Source organism: Borostomias antarcticus (genome assembly GCF_949987555.1).
Source record: "Borostomias antarcticus genome assembly, chromosome: 8".
Classification (NCBI taxonomy): domain Eukaryota; kingdom Metazoa; phylum Chordata; class Actinopteri; order Stomiiformes; family Stomiidae; genus Borostomias; species Borostomias antarcticus.
In genome coordinates, this window is record NC_140241.1 from 21991059 (window position 1) to 22013359 (window position 22301).

Consider the following 22301-nt stretch of genomic DNA (forward strand, 5'->3'; position numbering starts at 1 on the left):
TGTAGCTAGTAGAGGGCTAACGTTAGGTGGCTAGCTAGCTGTGTCTGATGTTGATGTTGCCCTAGCAACTATGGCCAGGATTACTCGCGAGAAAATCCCTTTGCACCGTTAGTGCTAGTAGCTGTTCTCATTCAGCCCAGTGGAGGGCAGCCGATCTCTCTATATTTGGTTTGTCAATCAGCCCTGAGCCCATGGCCTGTGCCTCTATGAGGGTGACACTGAAGAGCAGTGCGCATGTTCGTTATGTTTCGCGATCCGCTGGGATAATCGTCTTCCACGGTGGGGAAACTTGGCCTGCCTATGAACTGGATTTTATTAGAATTGTGTTTCGGTCCTCGGTATGGACTCTCAAAAAGTAAGTGCATTCGGTTTATCTCTCTCGAAGAGATATGAAATGTCATCACCGCCGTCGTCTCAAGCAGGCTTTTGGAGTTGTGCTTGAGCTTGAAATATGCACCGTTAGACGAGTCAGTTACATAGAGTTGAATGTAACGATTTAGCGCGCTACATTTCAAGAATTGCAGTAACGCAACGTTTTCATTTTTGATTTCTTTATTGTGATTAATAGTGTACTTAATTCAGATTATCTGAAACAACTTGATTGTAATGTTCCAGGGCGGAAACAATGCATTGTTCCCCCGTTGCACCTGCCTCGCCCATCAGTTCTGCCTAAATATCCTTCATGAAGCAAAATATACTGACGATCCGTTCATACAATACCTTCTAGGCTACCACTTACTATAGCCTATGTAGTGACAGCAGGTGTCAAATATCAATAATCTGCTAGTTCATGCTGCCTTCGGTTCAACACCAACTCGAGTTGTAAGGGCTTCAGTCAGTTTGTTGTGGGTTTTTTGTTGTTGTTATGGTGCTTATTAGCCTATATGTTTTGCATGAAGAACATACACCAATATCATGAAGATCACTCTCTGAGATCAGATTCTATTTTGCTGTCTTTCCAGTCTGTGCTTGGGGCCTTAGAAACCTGATCCCCTCTTCTACTGTAGCGTAGGTGTGTGTTTGTCACAGGAAAACGCTCTTCGTTTCCTTTGCAGACTTTAAGAGACAGTTACATAAGGGACTGCTCTACACATTTGCCTGTCAAAAGCTGCTAATTCTATTCACCACATCTCTGAGAGGGGCAGGGTGAGGGGTAGAGAGAGAGAGAGAGAGAGAGGGAGGTCATTCAATGGCACAAGCATATTTACTGACATCATCCTGGAAGGCAAGCCAGTGACACTGTGAAACAGTAGCTATGATATATTGGCATCTCAGACAGCAGCTTTGTGCTCCATTTCCTGGTTCATCTGAATGAATCTCTTCACTTCAAGCGTCACTTTCTAAAGGGAAATCTCAAGTATTAACCTAGAGAGTGATGACTCATACATTTTCCATGCTATAGCTTTCAAATGAAACATAGGCCTACCACAAGTTCACGTGAAACCGAGCCCCGTCACTTACGTTTATGACATTTGCACGGGTAGTGTTTTACTGTGGAGTATCTGGCTGAGCAGAATGCTACGGAAATAGATTCTAGGCCTGGAGCCCAGGCCAGCTTTGGGTGTGTGTATGCACTCTGCTTTTGTGTCTCCCGTACATCTGCTGTGATGGTTACAGTGTGGTGGTATGCAGTAGTAGGCTACTGTAGTAGCCTGCTAGCCACTGGTAAAAGTTTGTCTTTTGTCAGTTTTTGTTGTCTCATATATTTTCATTCTATTCTAGAAGTCATGAACTAGGACATAGATAATAGATATACCAACCACTAAAAAGTCTTCTGACTGACCTCTTTTTAATTAACTTAACTTATTTCATAAGTTAAACTCATGGAGCAAACGTCACGATTTGCATCCTCATCTTCTGCCTCCTCTTGAATGTTATTCAAGATAGGCTTGTGAAATGCAAACTCAAGACGCTCCCACTGTCTGGCTGTAGTAGTCTGGGGCCATTCACTTTTCTGTTTAGATCCGGTCTGAGGCGGGTCTAGGGACAGGTTGGATCCACCGGACACGCCTAGGAACCAGACAGGAAATGGAAATGGTGCTCCAAAAAAACAGTTTCTGATTCAAAACCACTGTGGTGGATTCAAAGATGTATCTGGTTCATCCCTCAAGTTTCTACAAGTACTTCTTGGAATACTTTGTGTGATATGTCCATGTTTGATATGTCCATGTTTTAATCCATCTCGTAGCGATAAACCCCATACAACCCGACACAAAACCGGATGCGTCCTGATACAAAAGCGGATCCAGTTTTGGCGTAGGCGGGCTCTGGACAGGACCTGAATGTGATAGTGAATGGAAACCTGGCCCTGCTCCCCCATGGAGAGCCTGGTGATGCCGGGTTAGGCTCTAGAGAAGCGTTGAGGCTCTGTAATTGGCTGCTGAGAATAGCACCGTAGGACTTAAGTCGTTTTAAACTCCTCCCTTCGTTGCTTACGTGTGTAAGTTGCTGGTACAACATGTATGTTACGTAACTGGTGATCTCAGAGTCGATTGCTTCCAATTAGCGTCTGGGTGGGTTTTCTGAAATGAACACTTTTGGTACAACTACGACTGCTGTCATATTTGGAGGGGAGGAGGAGTACACTTATCAGATGGTTAGCTTAGTGCATTGTTGTAGCTACTCCTTGCTTCCACTGCGGCCTAAGTGTGACTACATGCGTCATAAAACGCAAATCACACAAAGTAACATTACATTCAACGCAACCGAGAATACGGTAGCCTGTGCAATATTAACGAGTGCATCTTTGGCCAGAAAATGTTTACGTTGTCCCATTGCGGGCGGCTTAGAATAGAAGTGAAGCCTAATCCTTAAAATCTGCCTAATAATAATGTACTGGCTTTAAAACATATAGGCCTGCATCTGTCGCTGGTCACATGACGGAGTTCTACTGAGTAAAGTAGGAGTCCTGTGGTGGCTTCGTGTCCACCAAATGACACATCTCACGATCTGCTCTAGGGCCCCCAGTGACGCTGTAGCTCCATCAATAATGCACACCCACTTCAATATGAGTACATACGCTCATGGCTTGACATCTAATGAGACCAGGTGTGCCCACACCCTTATTGTAGAGGAAGCCCACCTGTGTAACAGTGGATATCCAATGGCTGCGGCTACATTGAACCTTTGAAGACTTTATGGCTTCCGCCACATATGGGGGTACTCTCCCCCAGCCAGGCTCTGCGTCTTTGTTCGCTCGGCTGGCTGTTCAAACCTTTGAGGCTGCGTTTGCTTCCAGGGTGGGCGGTCGTGTCGTAAGGGCAGCGGGGTAGTGTGAGTTTCAAATGACATGGCCATGACAATGGTGATGACATGATCGTCCGGTGGATGAAATCATCTTGGAAGAAGAATAGACCGCTGCCGTACAAACCTCTCCGTGTCTCGGAAGCTTCCGGAACAGAGAGAGAGAGAGAGAGAGAGACCATCCCCATCGTAGACACACAATACACCACGTGACATTTCGAAACCGAGCAGTTGCGAAGTTTCAGCATGACTTATTAAGTAGGCCAGCGCGCAGAGCATGACGACGCCGCGATGACGATACGGCCGGACGAGCGGACGGCGCTGAACCGATCTGTCGTTGGCTCAACCGGCGGAACACTGTGGCGCGTAGGCCGGGCTCTGTGCACCCAGAATAGCCGCGGCTGGGTCTCAAGTGGGCCTATCATAACCAGGTGTCGCGTTGCTGGCGCTGGCAGCCCCTCCGGAAACGTCGGGGGTACAAAGCCCTGTTTGTCACGGTCGGTTGTGTGGCAGTTTGCCACGGGTGGTGATTACTGCGTCTTGTCACTTACAGTATGTCTCCGTTTCTGTAAATCTGGAATCCTGGGATTGTCTTGTCACGCCTTGTTGTGATTATACGCCCCTCCACGCCAAATAGTGCCCTGGTTCACTCGTCCGCTCAGCGATGGCGGTCTAGTCTAGGGTTGATAGGCCAGCTAGGCTATTACATGTCATTAACACACTCTGAGAATAGTTACGCAGCAACTGAACAGAAATCAAATAGCAAGAGGTTTCTCAAGAGAGGCCCTGGAGGTGGAGGGGGTTTATAATTGGAACAAGGGCAGATGCAGCACATTCTAGCTTGGCTAATCATGAATGAACACAACAACACACTCGACAAGAAACCCAGGTCAAAAGTGATAGTCATGAATTATGATCAATGTTACAAAGGGGTTTCCTAACGATTTCACCCTTGTGTCTTTGTGCTATACAGGAGGCCCTACAAAGGATAATCACCACACTGGCCAATAAAAATGAGGAGCTCCACAATTTTATGGAAACACTAAGTCATTCTCTGTCAAGTCTCCAGGTAGGTATTGGTGACTTTTGGTGATTTAGGGACCGTTCAGAATTTATGGGAGGGGGTCACTGGAGGACTTAAGAGTGCTCGGGAAAAATAAAGCGTGAACTTCCCTCTGACAGTAGGCAAGGCAAGTTTATTTGTATAGCACATTTCAGCAACAAGGCAATTCAAAGTGCTTTACATGAGACATTAAAAGCATCAAGACAAAGTGCAAGAAACACATAAAAGGTCATATAAAACGAAGCACAGGTTCAAAGTGGCCCCTAGTTTTGCTTATTATACGATGATTACATAATAGGCTACATGTTACTGTAATGTCAGTAGCGAATGAAAGCAGCAGTGACCAGCAACTGCAAAATGCACTGCACTGAAAACAGACCGCATGAAAACAGACCGCATGTCGGTATCTGTTCGGCCTTCACGCGAGTTGTTAAGTCTTCCCCTTCATCGCCAGCAGAGCGCCACTGATTCGCCAACAAGGCAGCCAATCGGAAACGATACGGGGTCACACGAAACGGCTTGCTGAGTTCCAAAAAGCTGAAGAAACTATTTTATTTTGACCGATTCAAATTTGTATGACCCTCCCCTGGACTCAAATTTAAAAACAGTAACCCTTCCTTGGACTAAATTTTAAAAAGTATGACCCTCTTCTGTTTTCCTCAATTGACCCCCCCCCCCCCCAATTAATTTTGAACAGTCCCTTAATTATAGAAGCCCAGTAATACTCCTCATACTGAAACACTTTGTGACCATAATCATGCCAAATATGCCACATGGCCTAATCTGCTGTCGTCGTGGCTTCCGCAGGTCAACTCTAACCAGGTGGTTTCCGACCTGGAGGAGGAGTTTGACACGTTATTCTCCGTCCTGGACGAGATGAAGGAGAGCATGACGAACACTATCAAACAGGAAGAGGCCAGGAAGTCACATGAACTCCAGGTACGGTAGCAGGAGCTCCATGTTCGAATGGCGTGTGAGTAGGAGAGGGGGAGTGTCTGTGTGCTGGTAGCCAGGGTGATGTGGGGGTTGTTGTTGTAGAGCTTGGCCCGTTGGCCACTTGCAGCCCGGGGTGTGTGATGTCATGTTGCTGCTATGGCAGTTCCCTGGCCAACTCACTAAGTCCACTGAGCAGGAACAAAAAGTGGGGTGAAATTTAGCCCCCAGATAAGAGATTACCCATTATCTCTGAGAACCCTGCTAGTCCATCTCCCATTTCCCATAAAGCTCAGTCAGCTCGTATTCTGTGTCTGCTGCAGTTAAAACCTAGGTCAACTTTCATTTAAATAAGAGGAGTATTATTACTCAGTTACTTTGTTATTACAGTATATTAGTATCAAACAGTGTCTTCTGTTTGATGATAGTTCAGTGATTCTGAACTAAACGGAATATGTTGAGTGATTCTGTTGTACAGAAGGTTTTGAACTTGAGGCCAAAACTTGTGTGTTTTGCCCACATGGACGGTTATTATGAATTTGTTTTTAACTAAAGCATGAAAATGTCACTGTGGGGTTGTCAGCTCTACAAATGCTCTCTGTTGGCCCTTTTGTTGCTCTGTTCAACGGTCTTAACCTGAGAAGAACTTAGCGCCTAATACACTCCCAGATACACTAGATTACAATGAGACCACCTGTTGGCTCTCCCCCAGTGTCTTGTGAAAGAGTGCTCTCCCCCCCAGGAAGGACAGTCTCTCCCAGGAAGCACAGTCTCTCCCAGGAAGTACAGTTCTCTATGAAATACTGTTCTCTCCCCCAGGAAGGACAGTTCTCTATGAAAGACTGCTCTCTCCCCTGAAAGGACAGTCTCTCCCAGGAAGGACAGTGCTCTACGAAAGACTGTTCTCTCTTCCAGGAAAGACAGTACTCTATGAAAGACTGTTCTCTCTTCTTCAGGAAGGACTACTCTATGAAAGCCTGCTCTCTCCCCTGGAAGGACAGTACTCTATGAAAGACTGCTCTCTCCCCTAGAAGGACAGTGTCCTGAGAAGACTGTTCTCTCCCTCAGGAAGGACAGCATCCTGTAAAAAGCTGTTCTCTCCTCAGTCAGCCTCTCAGTGACTCAGCAGTGATGCACTGCAGGCAAACAACCAGGCCACTCCACATCCACCTAGAAAAAAACTTTATTTAGAAAGACAGAAACTGTTACAATAAGTAGGCTGGAGAAGGGTCAGGGTTTAAGATGTCCATAGTACTGCACAGCCTATAGTGCAGCGTGCTCTATGAGGTACACAGGCATTAACTGAACATCCTTCAATCCAGCCCTGTTGACGCTTGGGTCTTCCCGCGGTGCATAACGCGTCGAGATTAAACTAAGCCCGTTCTCGTCCCCCTGCAGAACCAGCTCACGCAGAGCACGAACGCGCTGGAGAGCGCAGAGGAGCTGCTGGAGTTCGCCAACAACGCTCTGCACATCAAAGACGAAGAGGAGTTCACTAAGGTAGACGCTTCTGCTCCGGAGCTGTAAAACCGGAGCGCGTCCCGGCGTCATTGGACGCCTAGCTACTCAGATAGGGCGCGGTTTGAACCTCGTATCTTTTTATTGCCGTGTGTCAGGGAGTAAAGGTCGGCGCGGGCGGGAAGTGATGGGTATGTGCAGGCAGTGATCTGATTGGCTGAGTGAGGAAGCTCATATCCTTTCCACCGAAGCGCTAAGGGTGAAATGACAGTAGTAGTATTCTACTACTTGGTAGTTCTCACTGAGACAACATGATAGAGTCGGTGTTTGAGCAGCAAGGTGAGGTTATTGTAAAATATACATTAGCATAGCTGTGCTCAAACCATTCTGACGTGATCCTAGCGGTGTACTCCTTAACTAATAGACACAGTTTTTCCTGACAATTCCTTGATTCCTTGTAATTCAATAACGGATCTGTACTAATGTATGCTTTGTCTAACCTGTCCACTTCTTCAAAATGATTCTTAAACATGCAAATCATGTTAATAATATACTTTATATAGGCCTAATTGTTACAAGGCAGGGTGCCAATGATGCTTTTTGGTTGATCACTATACTCACCCTTTCCTCTCTCCCTGTGTGTGTGTGCGTGCATGTGTGTGTGTGTGCGTGTGTATGGTTGCGTGTGTGTGTGTGGTTGCATGTGTTTGTGTGTGAGTGTGTGTGTGGTTGCGTGTGTGTATGGTTGCATGTGTTTGTGTGTTAGTGTGTGTGTGTGGTTGCGTGCGTGTGTGTGGTTGCGTGTGTGTGTGATGTCCAGCCCAGCCCAGCCGCTGAGCGGAGATGCATGTCCACCCTCACCTGCATGGCTGTCTGTACTAATGGTCCCTCTTCTTCTGTCTCTTCTCCTGCTCTCCTCTCCTCCTCCTCTCCTTCCAAAGGCTGCCAAGCAGATCAAAGATAGGTACGGTACACTTCTCACTTCCATCTGAACGCGACTAGCATGGCGCAGCAGTGCTGTGATAGGTGCAAATTTAAGTGCACGGCTCATGCTGTATCACTTTGAAAAATTGTCTCATATGTTTGTGCTTCACTGACCCTTGAACCATTGCATGGTTGTGTGTGGTGGTCGTTCCCATATTCTTCATGCTCCTGTGACAAGTCATGGCGTGCATCTCCATAACACTACGGGACAGTTCTCTTAGGGCGCTTTCACACCTAAATGTCTAGACCAAGGTCCGAACCAGAATCCCGTTTGGCGCTTTCACATTTGTTATTTTTTTATTGATTAGTTCCATAACTTTCACTTTCACACCAGCGGACCAAAGTATTTTTGGTGGCAGACCTACATTATGTCGCCATCGCTTGCATGGGGGTGCGTCTCCCTATACTTGACACTGATTGGTTTGTCGCGTCTGTTTGATCCGAAAGTGCGAACCTTTGATTTCACATTAGGCAGCAGCGAACCTTGGTTCGAGCCGAGACCACCTCTTGAGGTCGGACCAAAGACCGAGTCTTTGATCCGCGCACCGTGGTCCAGGAGGGTTCACACCTGCCAATTTGGTTCAGATCAAACTGGAAAGTCTGAAAGTCCAGACTAAACAACGTAGGTGTGAAAGGGTCCTTAGGACTCGGTCTTTGGTCCGACCTCAAGAGGTGGTCTCGGCTCGAACCAAGGTTTGCTGCTGCCTAATGTGAAATCAAAGGTTGGCACTTTCGGATCAAACAGATGCGCGTGCATCTACAAACCAATCAGTGTCAAGTATAGGGAGACGCACCCTCATGCAAGCGATGACGACATAATGTAGGTCTGCCACCAAAAATACTTTGGTCCGCTGGTGTGAAAGTGAAAGTTATGGAATTAATCAATAAAAAAATAACAAATGTGAAAGCGCCAAACGGGATTCTGGTTAGGACCTTGGTCTAGACCTTTAGGTGTGAAAGGGTCCTTAGACACAGATTCATTCAACCCAGGTGTCTAATATTCAGCCAGAATATTCAACTCTCCAGGTGCTTTCCTAGTCTAGTTAAAGCCCCGGTCCTGTGTCAGTAAGAGCTGGCAAAGAAGGGCCAGTGAAAGTGCCCTGCGTGTTTATACATAATGGGATTGGCCCTGACTTTCCTCCTGGCGGATAACCTTGTGTGTGAGAGATGTTATGGCGGATAACCTTGTGTGTGAGAGATGTTATGGCGGATAACCTTGTGTGTGAGAGATGTTATGGGGGGGGTGGTGGTGGCCTCATAGAAGGAATACGTGTATATGTGTGTGTGTGCATGTCAGGGTTTCCGTTAGCCGGTAATTACCGTTTTTTGTCCGGAAAAATCCGTTGAAGTCCGATATATTAAAATCTCTCCGGTCATAATGTCTGGACAAAATAATTCCCCCTAATTGTATTAGGCCTACAATAGGCTAAAATTAAATTTCCATATATTATGATTCCTTTTGAATATAAAAAAATTAATAGGCCAATTCATTTTGTTCCGTTAATGTGTAGGCTATTGGCTAGTAGGCCTATGCGATGAAAAAACAGCCGTAAGATAAACCTGCCTATAGGCTATCGGGCCACCATAGCAAGCGAGACCATAGTCTGATCGAGGTACGGAGCTTGAGGCGAAAATGGAAAGGCCTATTAATATCGAATGGAAATTAGCCTATGCACGTTGTAAGTTCTTACACTTTATTTAAGTAGGCTATATTTATTTTCAGAGTTTTGTTATATTTTAGCCTATCTGATAAAAGGCTGAAATTAGACTATAGGCCTAGCCTATGAATTCCAATCAGCGCAGCCGTAGGCCTTAAAATAAAATGTTACGAGAAGCCTACATGTTGCCTAACCTCTTGCACTTTTAAATAAAAATGTTATATATCTAGACATGCATTGTGGCATTTCTTTATTTAGCCCAGCCCGCCTATCAGTTGTTTCTCAACAGTTATGTCCTCCTCATCCTCATAGCCTACGATGTCCGTGGTTATAATGACGCTGTTTTATTGATAAAAAGGGTAAAACTGGAAAGAGAAATTGGTAAACACATATAAGGCTACTGTCGCGAATCCCAAACCAATTAGCCTACATCCTCAAATCCGATTCATGCAATTGAAATAAACATTCATGTTCTAGCCTACAGTCGCAATTCAAAGGTGACTATTTTTGTGGCTGTGCAATTAGCCAATATAAAGGCCTAGCGCATGGAATCATGACAGCCTATCACACATTTAATCATATGGATGCGAAATAAGACAATAAATGGCATATATAAGCTACACAACGGCCAATCACCGCGACAAACACCTATAATAGGCATATTATATTATAATGACCGGAATTTCTCCAGTTTGTCCGGAAAAGTCTAATCTTCCCGGACACATTGACCGGTACCAATTTTCTCTAACGGAAACCCTGGTGCATGTGTGTGTGCGTGTGTGTGTGTGTGTTGACTTATAATGACGCCTATGTTGCGGATGCGCGGCGCGTGACGGAGAGTCTGTACGCAAGGTCCGACTGTGCCTCTCTCGTCCGTCCCCCCCGCAGGGTCACCATGGCGCCCGCGTTCCGACTCACCATGAAGCCGAAGGCCACTGACAGCATGACCCACCTGATGGCCGACTTCACCGTGGAGAGACGGCTGCTCCAGAGCCTCCAGTTCCTCCCTGGTAACGGACGACCGCCGGTCACGTAGGGCTGGGTATCGATTTGAATTTCAAGAATCGATTCGATTCCGATTTACACGGTTCAGAATCGATTATCACGATTCAATTCGATTCGATTCAATATCGATTCGGTTAGTGTTACTAAAACCTGTGTTTTTTTTGCTGTAACCTTAATTACATGACTGACAAGTTATGCAACACATCAACAGGCCTACTACGGCTGGGTATCGATACTGATTTCCAAAAATGAATGAATAAATGAATAATTGAATTAATTAATGAACTATTCATTCCTTCATTTATTCATTCATTAAATAAAAGATTGATTTTGGGATTCATGAATCGATTCTGAATCATTTGATTCAGAATTGATTCAGAATCGATTAATCAATTTTTTTTAACCCAGCCCTACGGTCACATGTTGACTTTTCGGGGGGGGGGGACTAACAAACTATCAACTGCAACTCGCTACGCGGCGACTGATTAAGGTTAGGACTGGCGTGTAGATGAATGTTAACGATAGCTACCTCAGCTGAGCGTCTAGAGACCGCCACTAAAGGCCCGCTCGAAATAAAGCGTTACCCAAAATGCCGCAGTCCCCAGGCCACGGACGCCAACTGTAGCTCGATTGCCTGTAATCAGTAGTGGACCGGGACCAGTCCGTTCCTGTCAGATCTGCGCCTGTCCGGGGATCGGATCAGGGGTTGTTTATAGACCGGGTCCTCGATTCTGTGATCCCACGGTGACGTCATGAGGATGGAGAATTATCACGGGGTTTGGGGCGGGAGGGGGCGTGTCCTCAGGTCTGGAGGGGGCGTGTCCTCAGGTCTCTTACAGAGCAGATATAGCTCATCAGTGCTAACTTTTGAAAGTTAGAAACCCTCCATCAGACGCCCACACACCCTATCCTATCTCTCTGAAGACCCTGCCCAGCGTGTGCTGTTTTAGTGGTATTCATTCACTTTAGTCTAGAATACAGTACAGTAGGCAGGAATACAGTAGGCCTATACAGTATCAGTTTCCTTTACTGATATATACAGTATCAGTTTCCTATCGGGCTCTTCTCTTGTTCTGTTCTTTGGTTCAATGTCGTGTTGTTGTCGTCATTTTGTCTACAAACGACTCGTGTTTTTTCTCTCTTAAATTCACGCTCTAATTTCACCTCTCTGGAGTGAATCCAGCTCAGACGAGACGAGAGCAGCGTCAGGGCGCACATGCGATGGCCGTTCATGTGGAAGAGATTTCTCTCTCTCTCTCTCTCTCTCTCTCTCTCTCTCTGAGGGGTTGCTACTCCTGTGTGGTGGGGGTCTGTCAGAACGGATCAAAACCAGGGCGGTGATGACAAGCTGGGGGGGGGGTAAAGCTTCGGGATGGAGTCTTCCAACAGATTGGTGTTTTTCTCATTCCAGAGCCGCGGCCGGTGATTGTAAACGCGGGCCTGGCGTGAGCCGAACGCTCGCCGGTCAGAGCTCCAGAGATGATGTGTGCGCCTCACGAGCCAGCGTTCACTCGCAGACGGGGTTCAATTAATACATCCATGGGGTTGACACAGTTCTTCCGCTCATATGTTCATGTTGAACGAGCTGCGGCGATCTCACCGTCATAACGGTCAGATGACGCTCAAACGCTGAATATCTTTTCTCTGAGGCGGCATCTGATGTCAAACACTACTAGCCTGAGGTCGGACACGTGCTGTGTCGTCTCGTAGGTTTCCATCTCAATCATGAGCCGAAACGTCCATAGCGCAAAGCCTCAGATAGCGCGTAAAGGTGCTATAATCTAGCGCGCTGCGACTGCCCTCACCTTGGATTATTTGGGATTTCTCTTCAATTCGGGCTGAGCTGAAAAGTAGTTCCCCCTCCCCCGTTGCTGTGTCATAGAGAGTCCTGGAGCTGTCTCCTGCACAGGACCACAGACGCCTTGAGCTGGACGCTTAACACACGCTAAAAATAACCTGAAAAAGAACAAAGTCTTCAGGGAGCTGTATTGCTGTATTTAATACAGTGGTAATGATATCTGTATAATCTGCCTTATTAACCGCTGGTGTAGCTCTGCATTGTTGTACACAGAGCTTTGTGAGGAGGGGAACATCCCATCGGAGGAAGGTGTTTGTGTGTGTGTGTGTGTGTGTGTGAGAGAGAGAGAGAGAGAGAGAGAGAGAGAGAGAGAGAGAGAGAGAGAGAGAGAGAGAGAGAGAGAGAGCATGTATGATAATCTGGGTGTCTGTATGCACGTGTGTGTGTGTGTGTGTGTGTGTGTATTTCTGTGTGTGTGTCCGTGTCCTCTCTCTAGCTCAGAGTCACTGGGCATGCTCACTGGAGCGAGTGAGCTGTGCTATAGCCTCAGTCCTCTCTGAGTCCTCAGAACGCAGTCATATCTAAAGAGAAACACTAGAATAACAATCAGCCCAATAACAAACAGCCCAATAACAAACAGCCCGGCCGCTTCATCTCTGGCAGGGGAGTTCAGTCTGGAAACTCAACGCTACTTGTCAGGGTTTTCCAGGGCAACGGCCAAACAAATATAGAAACGTTCAACATAACCCTAACCTTAGTTAACCTTGTAGACTGTATATGATGGAATTGGATTACAGCTTGACTTCTGAGAAGGGTTACAGCAGAGTGTGGTTGTTTTTCACATCTGCTGGATTTGAAATTTGAGGAGCCTACATGAGTATCTACATTTAGGATTCAAGTATTTTTATTTGTTACAGACAAGACACAGATAGATAGATAGATAGATAGATAGATAGATAGATAGATAGATAGATAGATAGATAGATAGATGGATGGATGGATGTCCTCTGGCTGTCTAGCCATTCTCCAGTATTCCCGACTGCAGTGTTGGTGGTTGTGTGATGCAAGACCCCGGTCTCATCTGTTACCATCTGAAGGGACGCTGGTCCCAGGGCCTCCCTGGAGCTCTGGCGGACAATGGGGCCCCTCGGGCTTTTTATGTGCTTCACTTTGGGAAGGTTCAGGGGCTTCGTCACCTTGGCAACCGCTCCTGAAGTTGGCCTACACTTCAGAGATCGATGGTAATGTTCATTGTTTACTTTTTAAAAGCGGAAGATTGGAAGAAGGATTTGTGGGAAAGTGAAGGCTTGCTAATCCTGAGTGCTAGAGTGCGCCTAGACATGTTGAGTTGGCTATTTAATGGCAAGGCAAGTTTATTTGCAGAGCACATTTCAACAACACGGCAATTCAAAGTGCTTTACATGAGACATTAGACATGAAAGTATCAAGACAAAGTGCAAGAAACACATAAAACGTCATATAAAACAAAATGTAAAAAAGGACATTTAAAACAAAATGCAGGAAAAATAAAATACAGGAATAAAAGTTACAGTGCAGTGTATGAATGAATAATTATTTGATTTAATGAAAAGCAGCAGCAAAAAGAAAAGCCTTCAGTCTTGATTTAAAAGAACTGAGAGTTGCAGCAGACCTGCAGTTTTCTTGAAGTTTGTTCCAGATATGTGGAGCATAAAAACTGAACGCTGCTTCTCCATGTTTTGTTTTAACTCGGGACAGAAAGAAGGCCTGTGCCAGACAACCTGAGAGGTCTGGATGGTTCATAACGTAGCAGCAGATCAGAAATGGCCCTAAACCATTCAGTGCTTTGTAAATCAACAGCAGTATTTTCAAGTCAATTCTTTGACAGACAGGAAGCCAGGGTAAAGACCTCAGAACTGGAGTGAGGAGATCTTTGTCCCTCCAAGATTTATAGAGAATGCATGGCAACCAAGACAGAGAACACTGTATCCAACAAAATGGGTCAAAATAAACATATCAATCAATCAATCAAATATACAAGTTTGTCTCACTGAGAACGGGCCACTCATCCTCCATACTGTAGGTGGTAGACTACAGGTGCTGGAGCAGTGGCCGTTGCAGTGTGGTGCCTGGGTGGATCCAAGCCAGGACACCAGTCATCAGGCTAACTGCACCCCACACATAACGCTGTCTGACAGGACAAACAATGTATACCTGGCAATTTACAATGAATAGGCCATTCGGCGTAATAGTGCACTGAAAGAGGCATTCACGCTCAGAGACCCCAGTCCAGAAGGAGCTGTAGAGGGAGGGCCCAGCAAAGCCCCTTGACTCTCTGACCCCACGGTGATGTCATGAGGAGGGTGGAGACCTTTTGGGGTAAGAGGACATAACATACATTAGTAAACAATGGACCTTGACTGGAGATGTTCAGCACCAGGCCTTTTACAGGCTGTGCCCTGGTTAACGGCCAGGTTCATGTACTAGGCCCCCGGGAGGCTGCTGTTAGCAATGGTGGTTTGACCTGCAGCTTATCAACAGCTCGGCCGTTAAACTCACTACCACATCGACAACGCAGAGAGACACCTGCTCCACAGTGATGTGTCCGCCGTCATCTTTAATACAGTGATGTGTCCACCGTCATGTTTAACAGGGCGTCTGGTAGCAAGTCTATGCTCAAACAACAGGATTTGCTCGGGTTGCATCACACACATAAGAGATGTTCTTCTCGCGAATCTCAAACAAGCACACACTACAAGATTTGAAAATAACAGCTGATCACATACTACAGGATATTATCATGCCCGAGGGAGCAACAAACCACTGCCTCGCATAGCAGTGACATAATAATCTAAATATCAAACAATTTTGACATTATCAGGGCCGCGCTGGTGGGTCTTCGAGCCGATTGGGAGGTTTGAGATTGAATCTGTAAACCCCTCACATTACAAGATAATCTGGGCCGAACATCCGTACCGGCCAACATTCCAGACCAGATTTCTCCTCCGATCGTCGGGAGGGATGAACCGGGGATAAATCGGCCCAAAAATCCTGTAGTGTGAGCCCGGCATGAGGGGACGCAGAAGGGAGAGAAGCACTTGTGACTAACCCCCCCCCACCCCCCACAGCCTCGGTTCTCTCTCTCTTATCCTTGAAAAGACACAGCCGTTTCTAATCAAATCCTTCTCTCCGCGTCGGCCCAGTCCCCCGAGCTCCAGAGATGGACGTCCAGGACTGCCAGGTGTCTGACAACACCATCACGGTGGCCTGGAGGATGCCCGCGGAGGACGGCAAGATCGACCACTTCCTCCTGGAGTACAGAAAGACCGATCACGAGGGCCTGCCCCGGGTCAAGGATCAACAGTGCTGGGAGGTGGTGGACAACGTCAAGACCACCGTTTACTCATTAACAGGTAGACGGGTGATTACTGTTTTTTTGCTTCCCTCTGGAATGTAGGGGTGGGTCGTATACCCACCTCCCTTGTTCTCTGTAAAGCGCATTGTGTTGCCTCTGGGTATGAAATGCGCTATACAAATAAAGCTTTGATTGATTGATTGATTGATTGATTGATGGAATAGAATCAAATAGAATTGCATAGAATACAGCTTTTTATTGTTCATCCAAGGCTGAAAATAAAGTAGTTCTCGCAACTTCACATTTTATCATCATCATCATCATCATTATGATCATCATTAAGATCATATATATCATCATAATGATACTACATGTGAAAGCTTGTTTACAAAGTACCTCTACCCCCCCAGATATAAAGTTTGACTCCAGATATATGAATTTCCGGGTACGAGCGTGTAACAAAGCAGCTGCAGGAGATTACTCGGATACAATCACCTTGGAAACCAGAGGTAATAACAATAACGTTGTATTTGGTCTCAAAGGATCGCTACATGGATTACAACAACGCAGTTAAATCAGACATAACGCACACGGTCGTACGATAGAATGCACTCAGGATATTATCGCCTGTCTTCAAGACTATTATGTGACTATTATGTCTTCCTTCGGCAGCGTTCAACTTCGGCTTCGACTCATCCTCCGCCCACCTGAACCTGAAGGTAGACGACAGGAGTGTGGAGTGGGACCCGCAGGCCGGCAAGGGCCTGGAGAGCAAGGTCAAAGGGAAGGAGAACAAGGGCAGGTCAGCACTCTAAACACACGCCTTGGCCTCGTCTCTGGAATCAGCTGCTGCTGAGCCCTTCCTTACTGTGTGAAGATCTGTGATAGTTTGACGGAGTTTGAGTATGTTCCGAAGCCAGGGGTTGAGCTACGGCTCTTCCACTGACCAGCAGTTTAACGTTATGGGATGCAACTGGGCTGTATTTTCTCTGGTCCATCTAACCCATAGACATAACTACAACTCATAACTAGTTGGGTGGTAGTGCCACCATGTTGCTTTCTCCTGTCCAATGAACTCAGATCTTCACAGGTTTATATGGGGATCTACGGTACAGGGCTGGGGTTGGGGGAATTCTGGGATGGGGGATTCTATTGGTTAACAGACCTGTAGTGTGTGGGCTCGCTCTCTGTCATTGGTGGTTAGATAGCTCACAGGCTCATGGTTTATTGAAAGACTTCCTTCCTTCCTGAGCTTTCATGGGTATCCTCTTGCAATCATTAAGGGGCTTTCATTTCACACAAAGGCATGGAAAAATGTATATTTTTCCATATTTTCTGATGTGAATATTAATACCTGGGACTCGCACCTGATGAACATATCAATATATATTTCAGACTTTTCTGTTTTTTTTTTGCTTTGCTTACTACTGTTAATGTTCCACAGAAAGCTTGAACCCCTTGGTCTGCCTACCACAGAAATACTCTTTATTTTAACCACTTTTTTTGTTCATCAACAGTGCACATCTTACCAATCTGAAGAACATGTCAAGGTGACCCTGTGACTCCTAGCTTTAGGATGTAGTTTAAGATCTAGCCTTCTAGATATAGACATTTCCTATAGTAACTTAAACTCCAGCAGATGCTTATACTGGTACAGTCATCAAGTGGTTACCAGGTTATCATGTCAACAGCTCACAGATCTCCTCAGCAAAGTCATTGTTTTGCTCTGTATGTCTGTGACTGTATGAACTCCTGGAAATGACTTGATGTTGAGAAGTGGTGGTTGTTTGTGTGTGTGACTGATGTTAACAGTCATTAACAGATGGAACACGTATTTGATAAAGATGACTATGTTGAGATTACACACATTTTGATTCGGTCAAAAAAACAAAAATGATTAGATGAACCCGATCATATGCTGTTTTGCTGCCATTCTTGGCCAGCAAAACAGGAAATTGCATGACAAGGTTTTTCCTGGTTAAATAAAGGTTAAATACATAAATAAAGACGTTAAAAAGACGACCTCCATCTGTGAATGACCTGCTCTGTCCTAATTCTCTTTCTCTCTCTAAAAATTCAGGATTTATTAAATTTTTCCTTCTGCCCTTTCTAAGAAATGGTGACAAAAAAAGTAACCCTATTCTTAGACGAACCATCTCTGTAAATATTAGTTGTATAGCAGCATGTAATGGTTTGTTTTTTCACTAATCTTTCCACGCTTTCAAAACAATGTTCTTGGTGAGTAACAACTCAGTCAACAGAATAATAGTTAGTATGATCCATGTCTGTTCGCTTACTCATCTCATCTTGTAATTCACGTGGCTCGTTCGGAAAAGACAGCCGTATCGGCCAGCCCGAGGTCAGGAGGTCGGGAGGTCAGTAGGCATCCCGGCCTTAACCGAGAGGCGTCCATCTTTGTTCCGTAGCTGAGTTCCATGTCAGATATCTCCACAGCACCTTTTAGAACAAGGTCACATCGAGCACAACCTTTGGATCCTTTTGATTTGTTACCATTTCTTCTCCCGCTGGCTTTTCTCTCTGTCGCTCTGTTTTGCGTCCGCCACTAATTTTGAGTTCGCCTCTCGACAAACTGTTTGAATTTCTCTCCGTAGCTGCATCATTTCCCCCTGTCGCATAAAAAAAAGTCAGTAGCACCACAGGCATCCATCCCTGCTCACGTGTGTGTTGGTGTGTGTGGTCCTAACCTGGGCATCGTCAGGTGTGTGAGGATGCTCTGTGTTGGGTGCTGAACGCGTTTGTTGTGCTCTGCTGCAGAAGTGGGACTCCATCTCCCAAGAGAGCGTCAGCAACACGGTCCCCCGCTACCAGGGGGGGCAGAGACCGCTTCACTGGAGAGTCCTACACAGTACTAGGTACACACGCGCGCGCACACACACATACATACACACGCGTGCGCACACACACACACACACACATATACACACACACACACACACACATACATACATACTGGATGCAAATTTCTATTAGGTAAATATTACCAACTCCCACTCACTACACTGACTACTACCACACACACACACACATACACACACACGTACTGGATGCATAGATAGATGTCATGTGTATTAGGTAAATATTACCAACTCCCACTGAGTGCATACGCGCACACACACACACACACCGCATACTGTATGCCATCTGTATTAGATAAATATGGCCAATTCCCACAGAACAGAACACTGAATAAACAGTGTTGGATGGTCATGAGCTCATGACTAACCTGCTGCTACTGTAATCATGTACAGTGTGTGTTCTACAGAGCCTTGTCAAAGCATCGATAAGGCCACTCTCCCCCCCCCCCCCCCCCCATGTCCTAGGTGATACCAGCATGGACTGTGGCCAGCACTATTGGGAGGTCAAGGCCCTGAAAGACTGCAAGTCTTACAGCGTGGGTGTGGCCTACAGGAACCTGGGCAAGTTCGACCAGCTGGGGAAGACCAACACCACGTGGTGCGTCCACGTCAACAACTGGCTGCAGACCTCGTTAGCCGCCAAGCACAACAACAAAGCCAAGAGTCTGGATGTCCCTGTACCGGACCGCGTCGGCGTGTTCTGTGACCTGGACGGTGGTGGGTTGACTGTTATGACTAACTATTAAAACTAGACTATGGATAGAGCTAACTATTAAAAAACGGATTATAATAAGCTTACTCTCACTTTGAATTGCCTCGTTGCTGAAATGTGCTATAAAAGGCCTTGCCTTAATATTCAAACTAGATTATAGTTGCAGCTAATTGTAAAAGCTAGTCGACCGGTCCGGTAAATAACTAACTGACTTTCTGCTTGGTCCTCTGGTAGTCTGTGTTGAGCCTAGGGCTGGATATCGATTCGAATTTCAAGAATCGATTCGATTCCGATTCACAAGGTTCAGAATCGATTATCTCGATTCGATTCAAAAATCTTTTTTTTTTTTTTTAGCTGTAACCTTAATTTCATGACTGCCAAGTTATGCAACACATCAATACTAGGGCTGGGTATCGATACTGATTTCCAAAAATGAATGAATCATTGAATTAATTAATGAACTATTCATTCCTTCATTTATTCATTCATTCATTAAATAAAAGATCGATTTTGGGATTCATGAATCTATTCAGAATAATTTGATTCAGAATCGATGAATCGATTTTTTTTTAACCCATCCCTAGTTGGTGCCGTGGTGCTCAGGCTGGGGTTGAGGTGTGTTTTACAGGGAATACTATAGCCCTCAGGTGGCGGTGACCCCTGACACAAACTCAGGTCATCGGATCCCCGTGGCTATCGGATTACAGACATCTCCATCCCCCAGGAAATGTCAGGAGATGATTACAAGCCGGGCTTTTCTTTTTCTCTGCGCCCGCGGATCGAATGGCGCCCTCTTTTATCCGTTTCTTTTACTTGAGAAAAAAAAAAAAAGGCGGAGAGCCCGCGTCGGCCTAAATCCTGATCCATCAATCTCTCTCTCTCTCTGTCTCTCTCTGTCTCCACAGGACAGCTCTCTTTTTACAACGCTGAAACGAAACAGTTGGTCCACACGTTCAAGGCGAGGTTTAGTCAACCTGTTGTACCTGCCTTCATGGTAAGTATTATTTCATACATTATGCCCGAAGAGATCACTACTACTATGTTTGTTGTTTTTGCCAGATTTTGCCTACATGATATATTTTGCTGTAAGCATAGTAGCTATGCTTACAGCAAACACAACAGGTCAAGATATGATGTACAGCACTAGATAGCCCTGTAATCGCCAGGCACAGTATAGGCAGGTACAAGATAAGTGTGTTGCTGTAATCTGCTCGCCCTGGGAGACCTGGCGTTTTAATTGCTTGATGTGTTTAGGGCTCAACCCAAGGCCTTAGCTAGATCTCATATAATCAGCAGGAACAGCACACCGCTGTTTCCTCTTCAGTTCTTCATTGTTGTCCGTTCTTCTGACACCTGCTGGTGGGATGTGTGCAGTGCATTATTATTTAAATGGTAAATTTGAGTTGATGGAGAGTTTGGCATGGGGAAAAAAGAACATTGAGCCAGACATAAAAGGCACATACAAATAGTGCGTTTTAATTTTATATGATTACATTTTTTGTCACATTGGTGGTCAAGTGTGTGTGTGTGTGTGTGCGTGTGTGTTTTTTTCTCTGTACAGGTATGGTGTGGTGGGCTGAGCCTAACCACAGGCCTACAGGTCCCCAGTGCAGTCAAGAGCTTTCAGAAGACTGAGAACGGCTTGGGTGGTTCAAACAACAGCCTCAACAGCATGCCCCAATAGCCTACGGTCAATAATGGACTCGCTCCCTACTTCCTGTTTCCTGTGCAAGTGCAACTTCTTCCTGGTCGGTCTACCCGAGCTACAGCTCTGCTAGGCGCAAGAGAAACTCTGCCTTGTGAGGCTCTAGCAGTGGAATCCAGCCTCAAAGTCGCAGGTGTTTGAACAAGACTTAGGAGAACGAGCACCCTTCAAATTTTGTCAGGAATGCTAGTTGCTTTAGCCGGGAATAGATGAGTGCACTTTTCCTTCCTTGTTTTAGTTTAAATGCTGATTTTTTTTTTTTTTAATCTGTCTCTGGAGTGGGTGTGTTTTGGCATGAGGAACCCTGTCAATTACCAGCTAGCATCTGTAAAATTACTCATATATATATTAGTGTGTATGCATTTTTATGTAGCCTACGTTTGTGTATGACTGGCAGTGAGAATGGCTTATTCTCCGAGGGGTTTTGTTCGATCCTTCAATTTCAGTATGCTTCTGAATATCTCGTTGGAGCAAAACGGCAGGTTCACGCTTCATATCTGAGGTAGGGCTACTTACTGTATATCATGAAGAACTTTTGCACAGTGTATTGTATGATATGTAGTGCTTTTGTTGCGCTCCTTATAGTTTTCACATAAACTGCCTCAAACTCTGCCTGTTCGACCAGGCAAAGGCTGAGTGATCCTGTGAACCTGGATATCTGACTATTTTGGTCTGTGACTCTTGAATAGTGTGTTATCCATGTGTGCTCTGTTGATGCCCCTAAGACCTTTTAATGCATCATGAAGCAAGAAGGTACTGGTAATTACTTTAAACTAATAGGCCTAACTGTAGTGAAGTATCGCAGTTAGAATAAGCTGTCATTGATCTACCACCAAAGATTTTTTTTCTCACTGAAGGGATGAAGGGAAATTGATTAGGAGATATCTTCTGCCACCTGGTGTCCATCTAAGACAGTTGCAATAAGTTAGCAGTCTCATAAAGATTATCATTAACCTTAAGTACCAAGCAAGATGGCTGTATACCTTTTTTGGGGCATCGTTTTCATGTTTTCTAGTCTAATCAACTATTTTCCGTGTTTTGTTTGTTACATTTTCTACCATGCTGCTGTAAGTGTTGGGCCATGAAGGACAGGGTCTAATTGTTGTCTTGATAATGGGCCAATTCCTCTCACTTCTACATTTTTTGTGATCCCTCCGCGTGTGAATTTCAAGATATCTGTCCAATGAACTCCAAATAAACTTTCCATCCCTTTTTCTAGTATTATTTTCAGGGGGGGGGTTATCCACTCGACCTCAATCTATGAAACATACAGTCTTGAAGGCAGTTATTAAGTAAGTAAGTAAAACAATTTGTATAGCACTTCACAGCACGGATGCACAGAGTGCACACAGGAATTAAAAAGGCAGATTAAAAACAATATAAGAAAGCAAAGTAAAAGTGCAATGACATACAAAGTGCGATATAATACAATCTATTTGACATTAAATTGAAGTGTGAACATAATTCATTGTCTCGTTGTTTCCCACACAATTAAATAACTTGCCTAAATGCGAGTAGCCTACCTACTACCT

The 22301-nt window shown here is 45.3% G+C and overlaps 1 protein-coding gene across 3 annotated transcripts; it reads left to right on the top strand.

Annotated features, from left to right (window-relative positions):
* Positions 1-246: 246 nt before the first annotated feature.
* On the top strand, positions 247-21942 carry fsd1l (fibronectin type III and SPRY domain containing 1-like). Of its 3 annotated transcripts, XM_084442649.1 has the most exons (14): positions 247-355; positions 4217-4312; positions 5114-5245; positions 6638-6739; positions 7639-7661; positions 10228-10349; positions 15325-15534; positions 15887-15985; positions 16149-16278; positions 16994-17026; positions 18252-18349; positions 18818-19069; positions 19970-20058; positions 20626-21942. In XM_084442649.1, exons 1-14 carry the CDS (start codon positions 341-343, stop codon positions 20746-20748), a joined length of 1524 nt encoding a protein of 507 aa, XP_084298775.1. In that variant the 5' UTR covers positions 247-340; the 3' UTR covers positions 20749-21942. The 3 variants fall into 3 exon arrangements, with proteins under 3 accessions (XP_084298775.1, XP_084298776.1, XP_084298777.1); XM_084442650.1 differs by lacking the exon at positions 16994-17026; XM_084442651.1 differs by lacking the exons at positions 247-355; positions 4217-4312; positions 7639-7661 and having other exon boundaries at positions 5117-5245.
* The last annotated feature ends 359 nt before the right edge of the window (positions 21943-22301 follow it).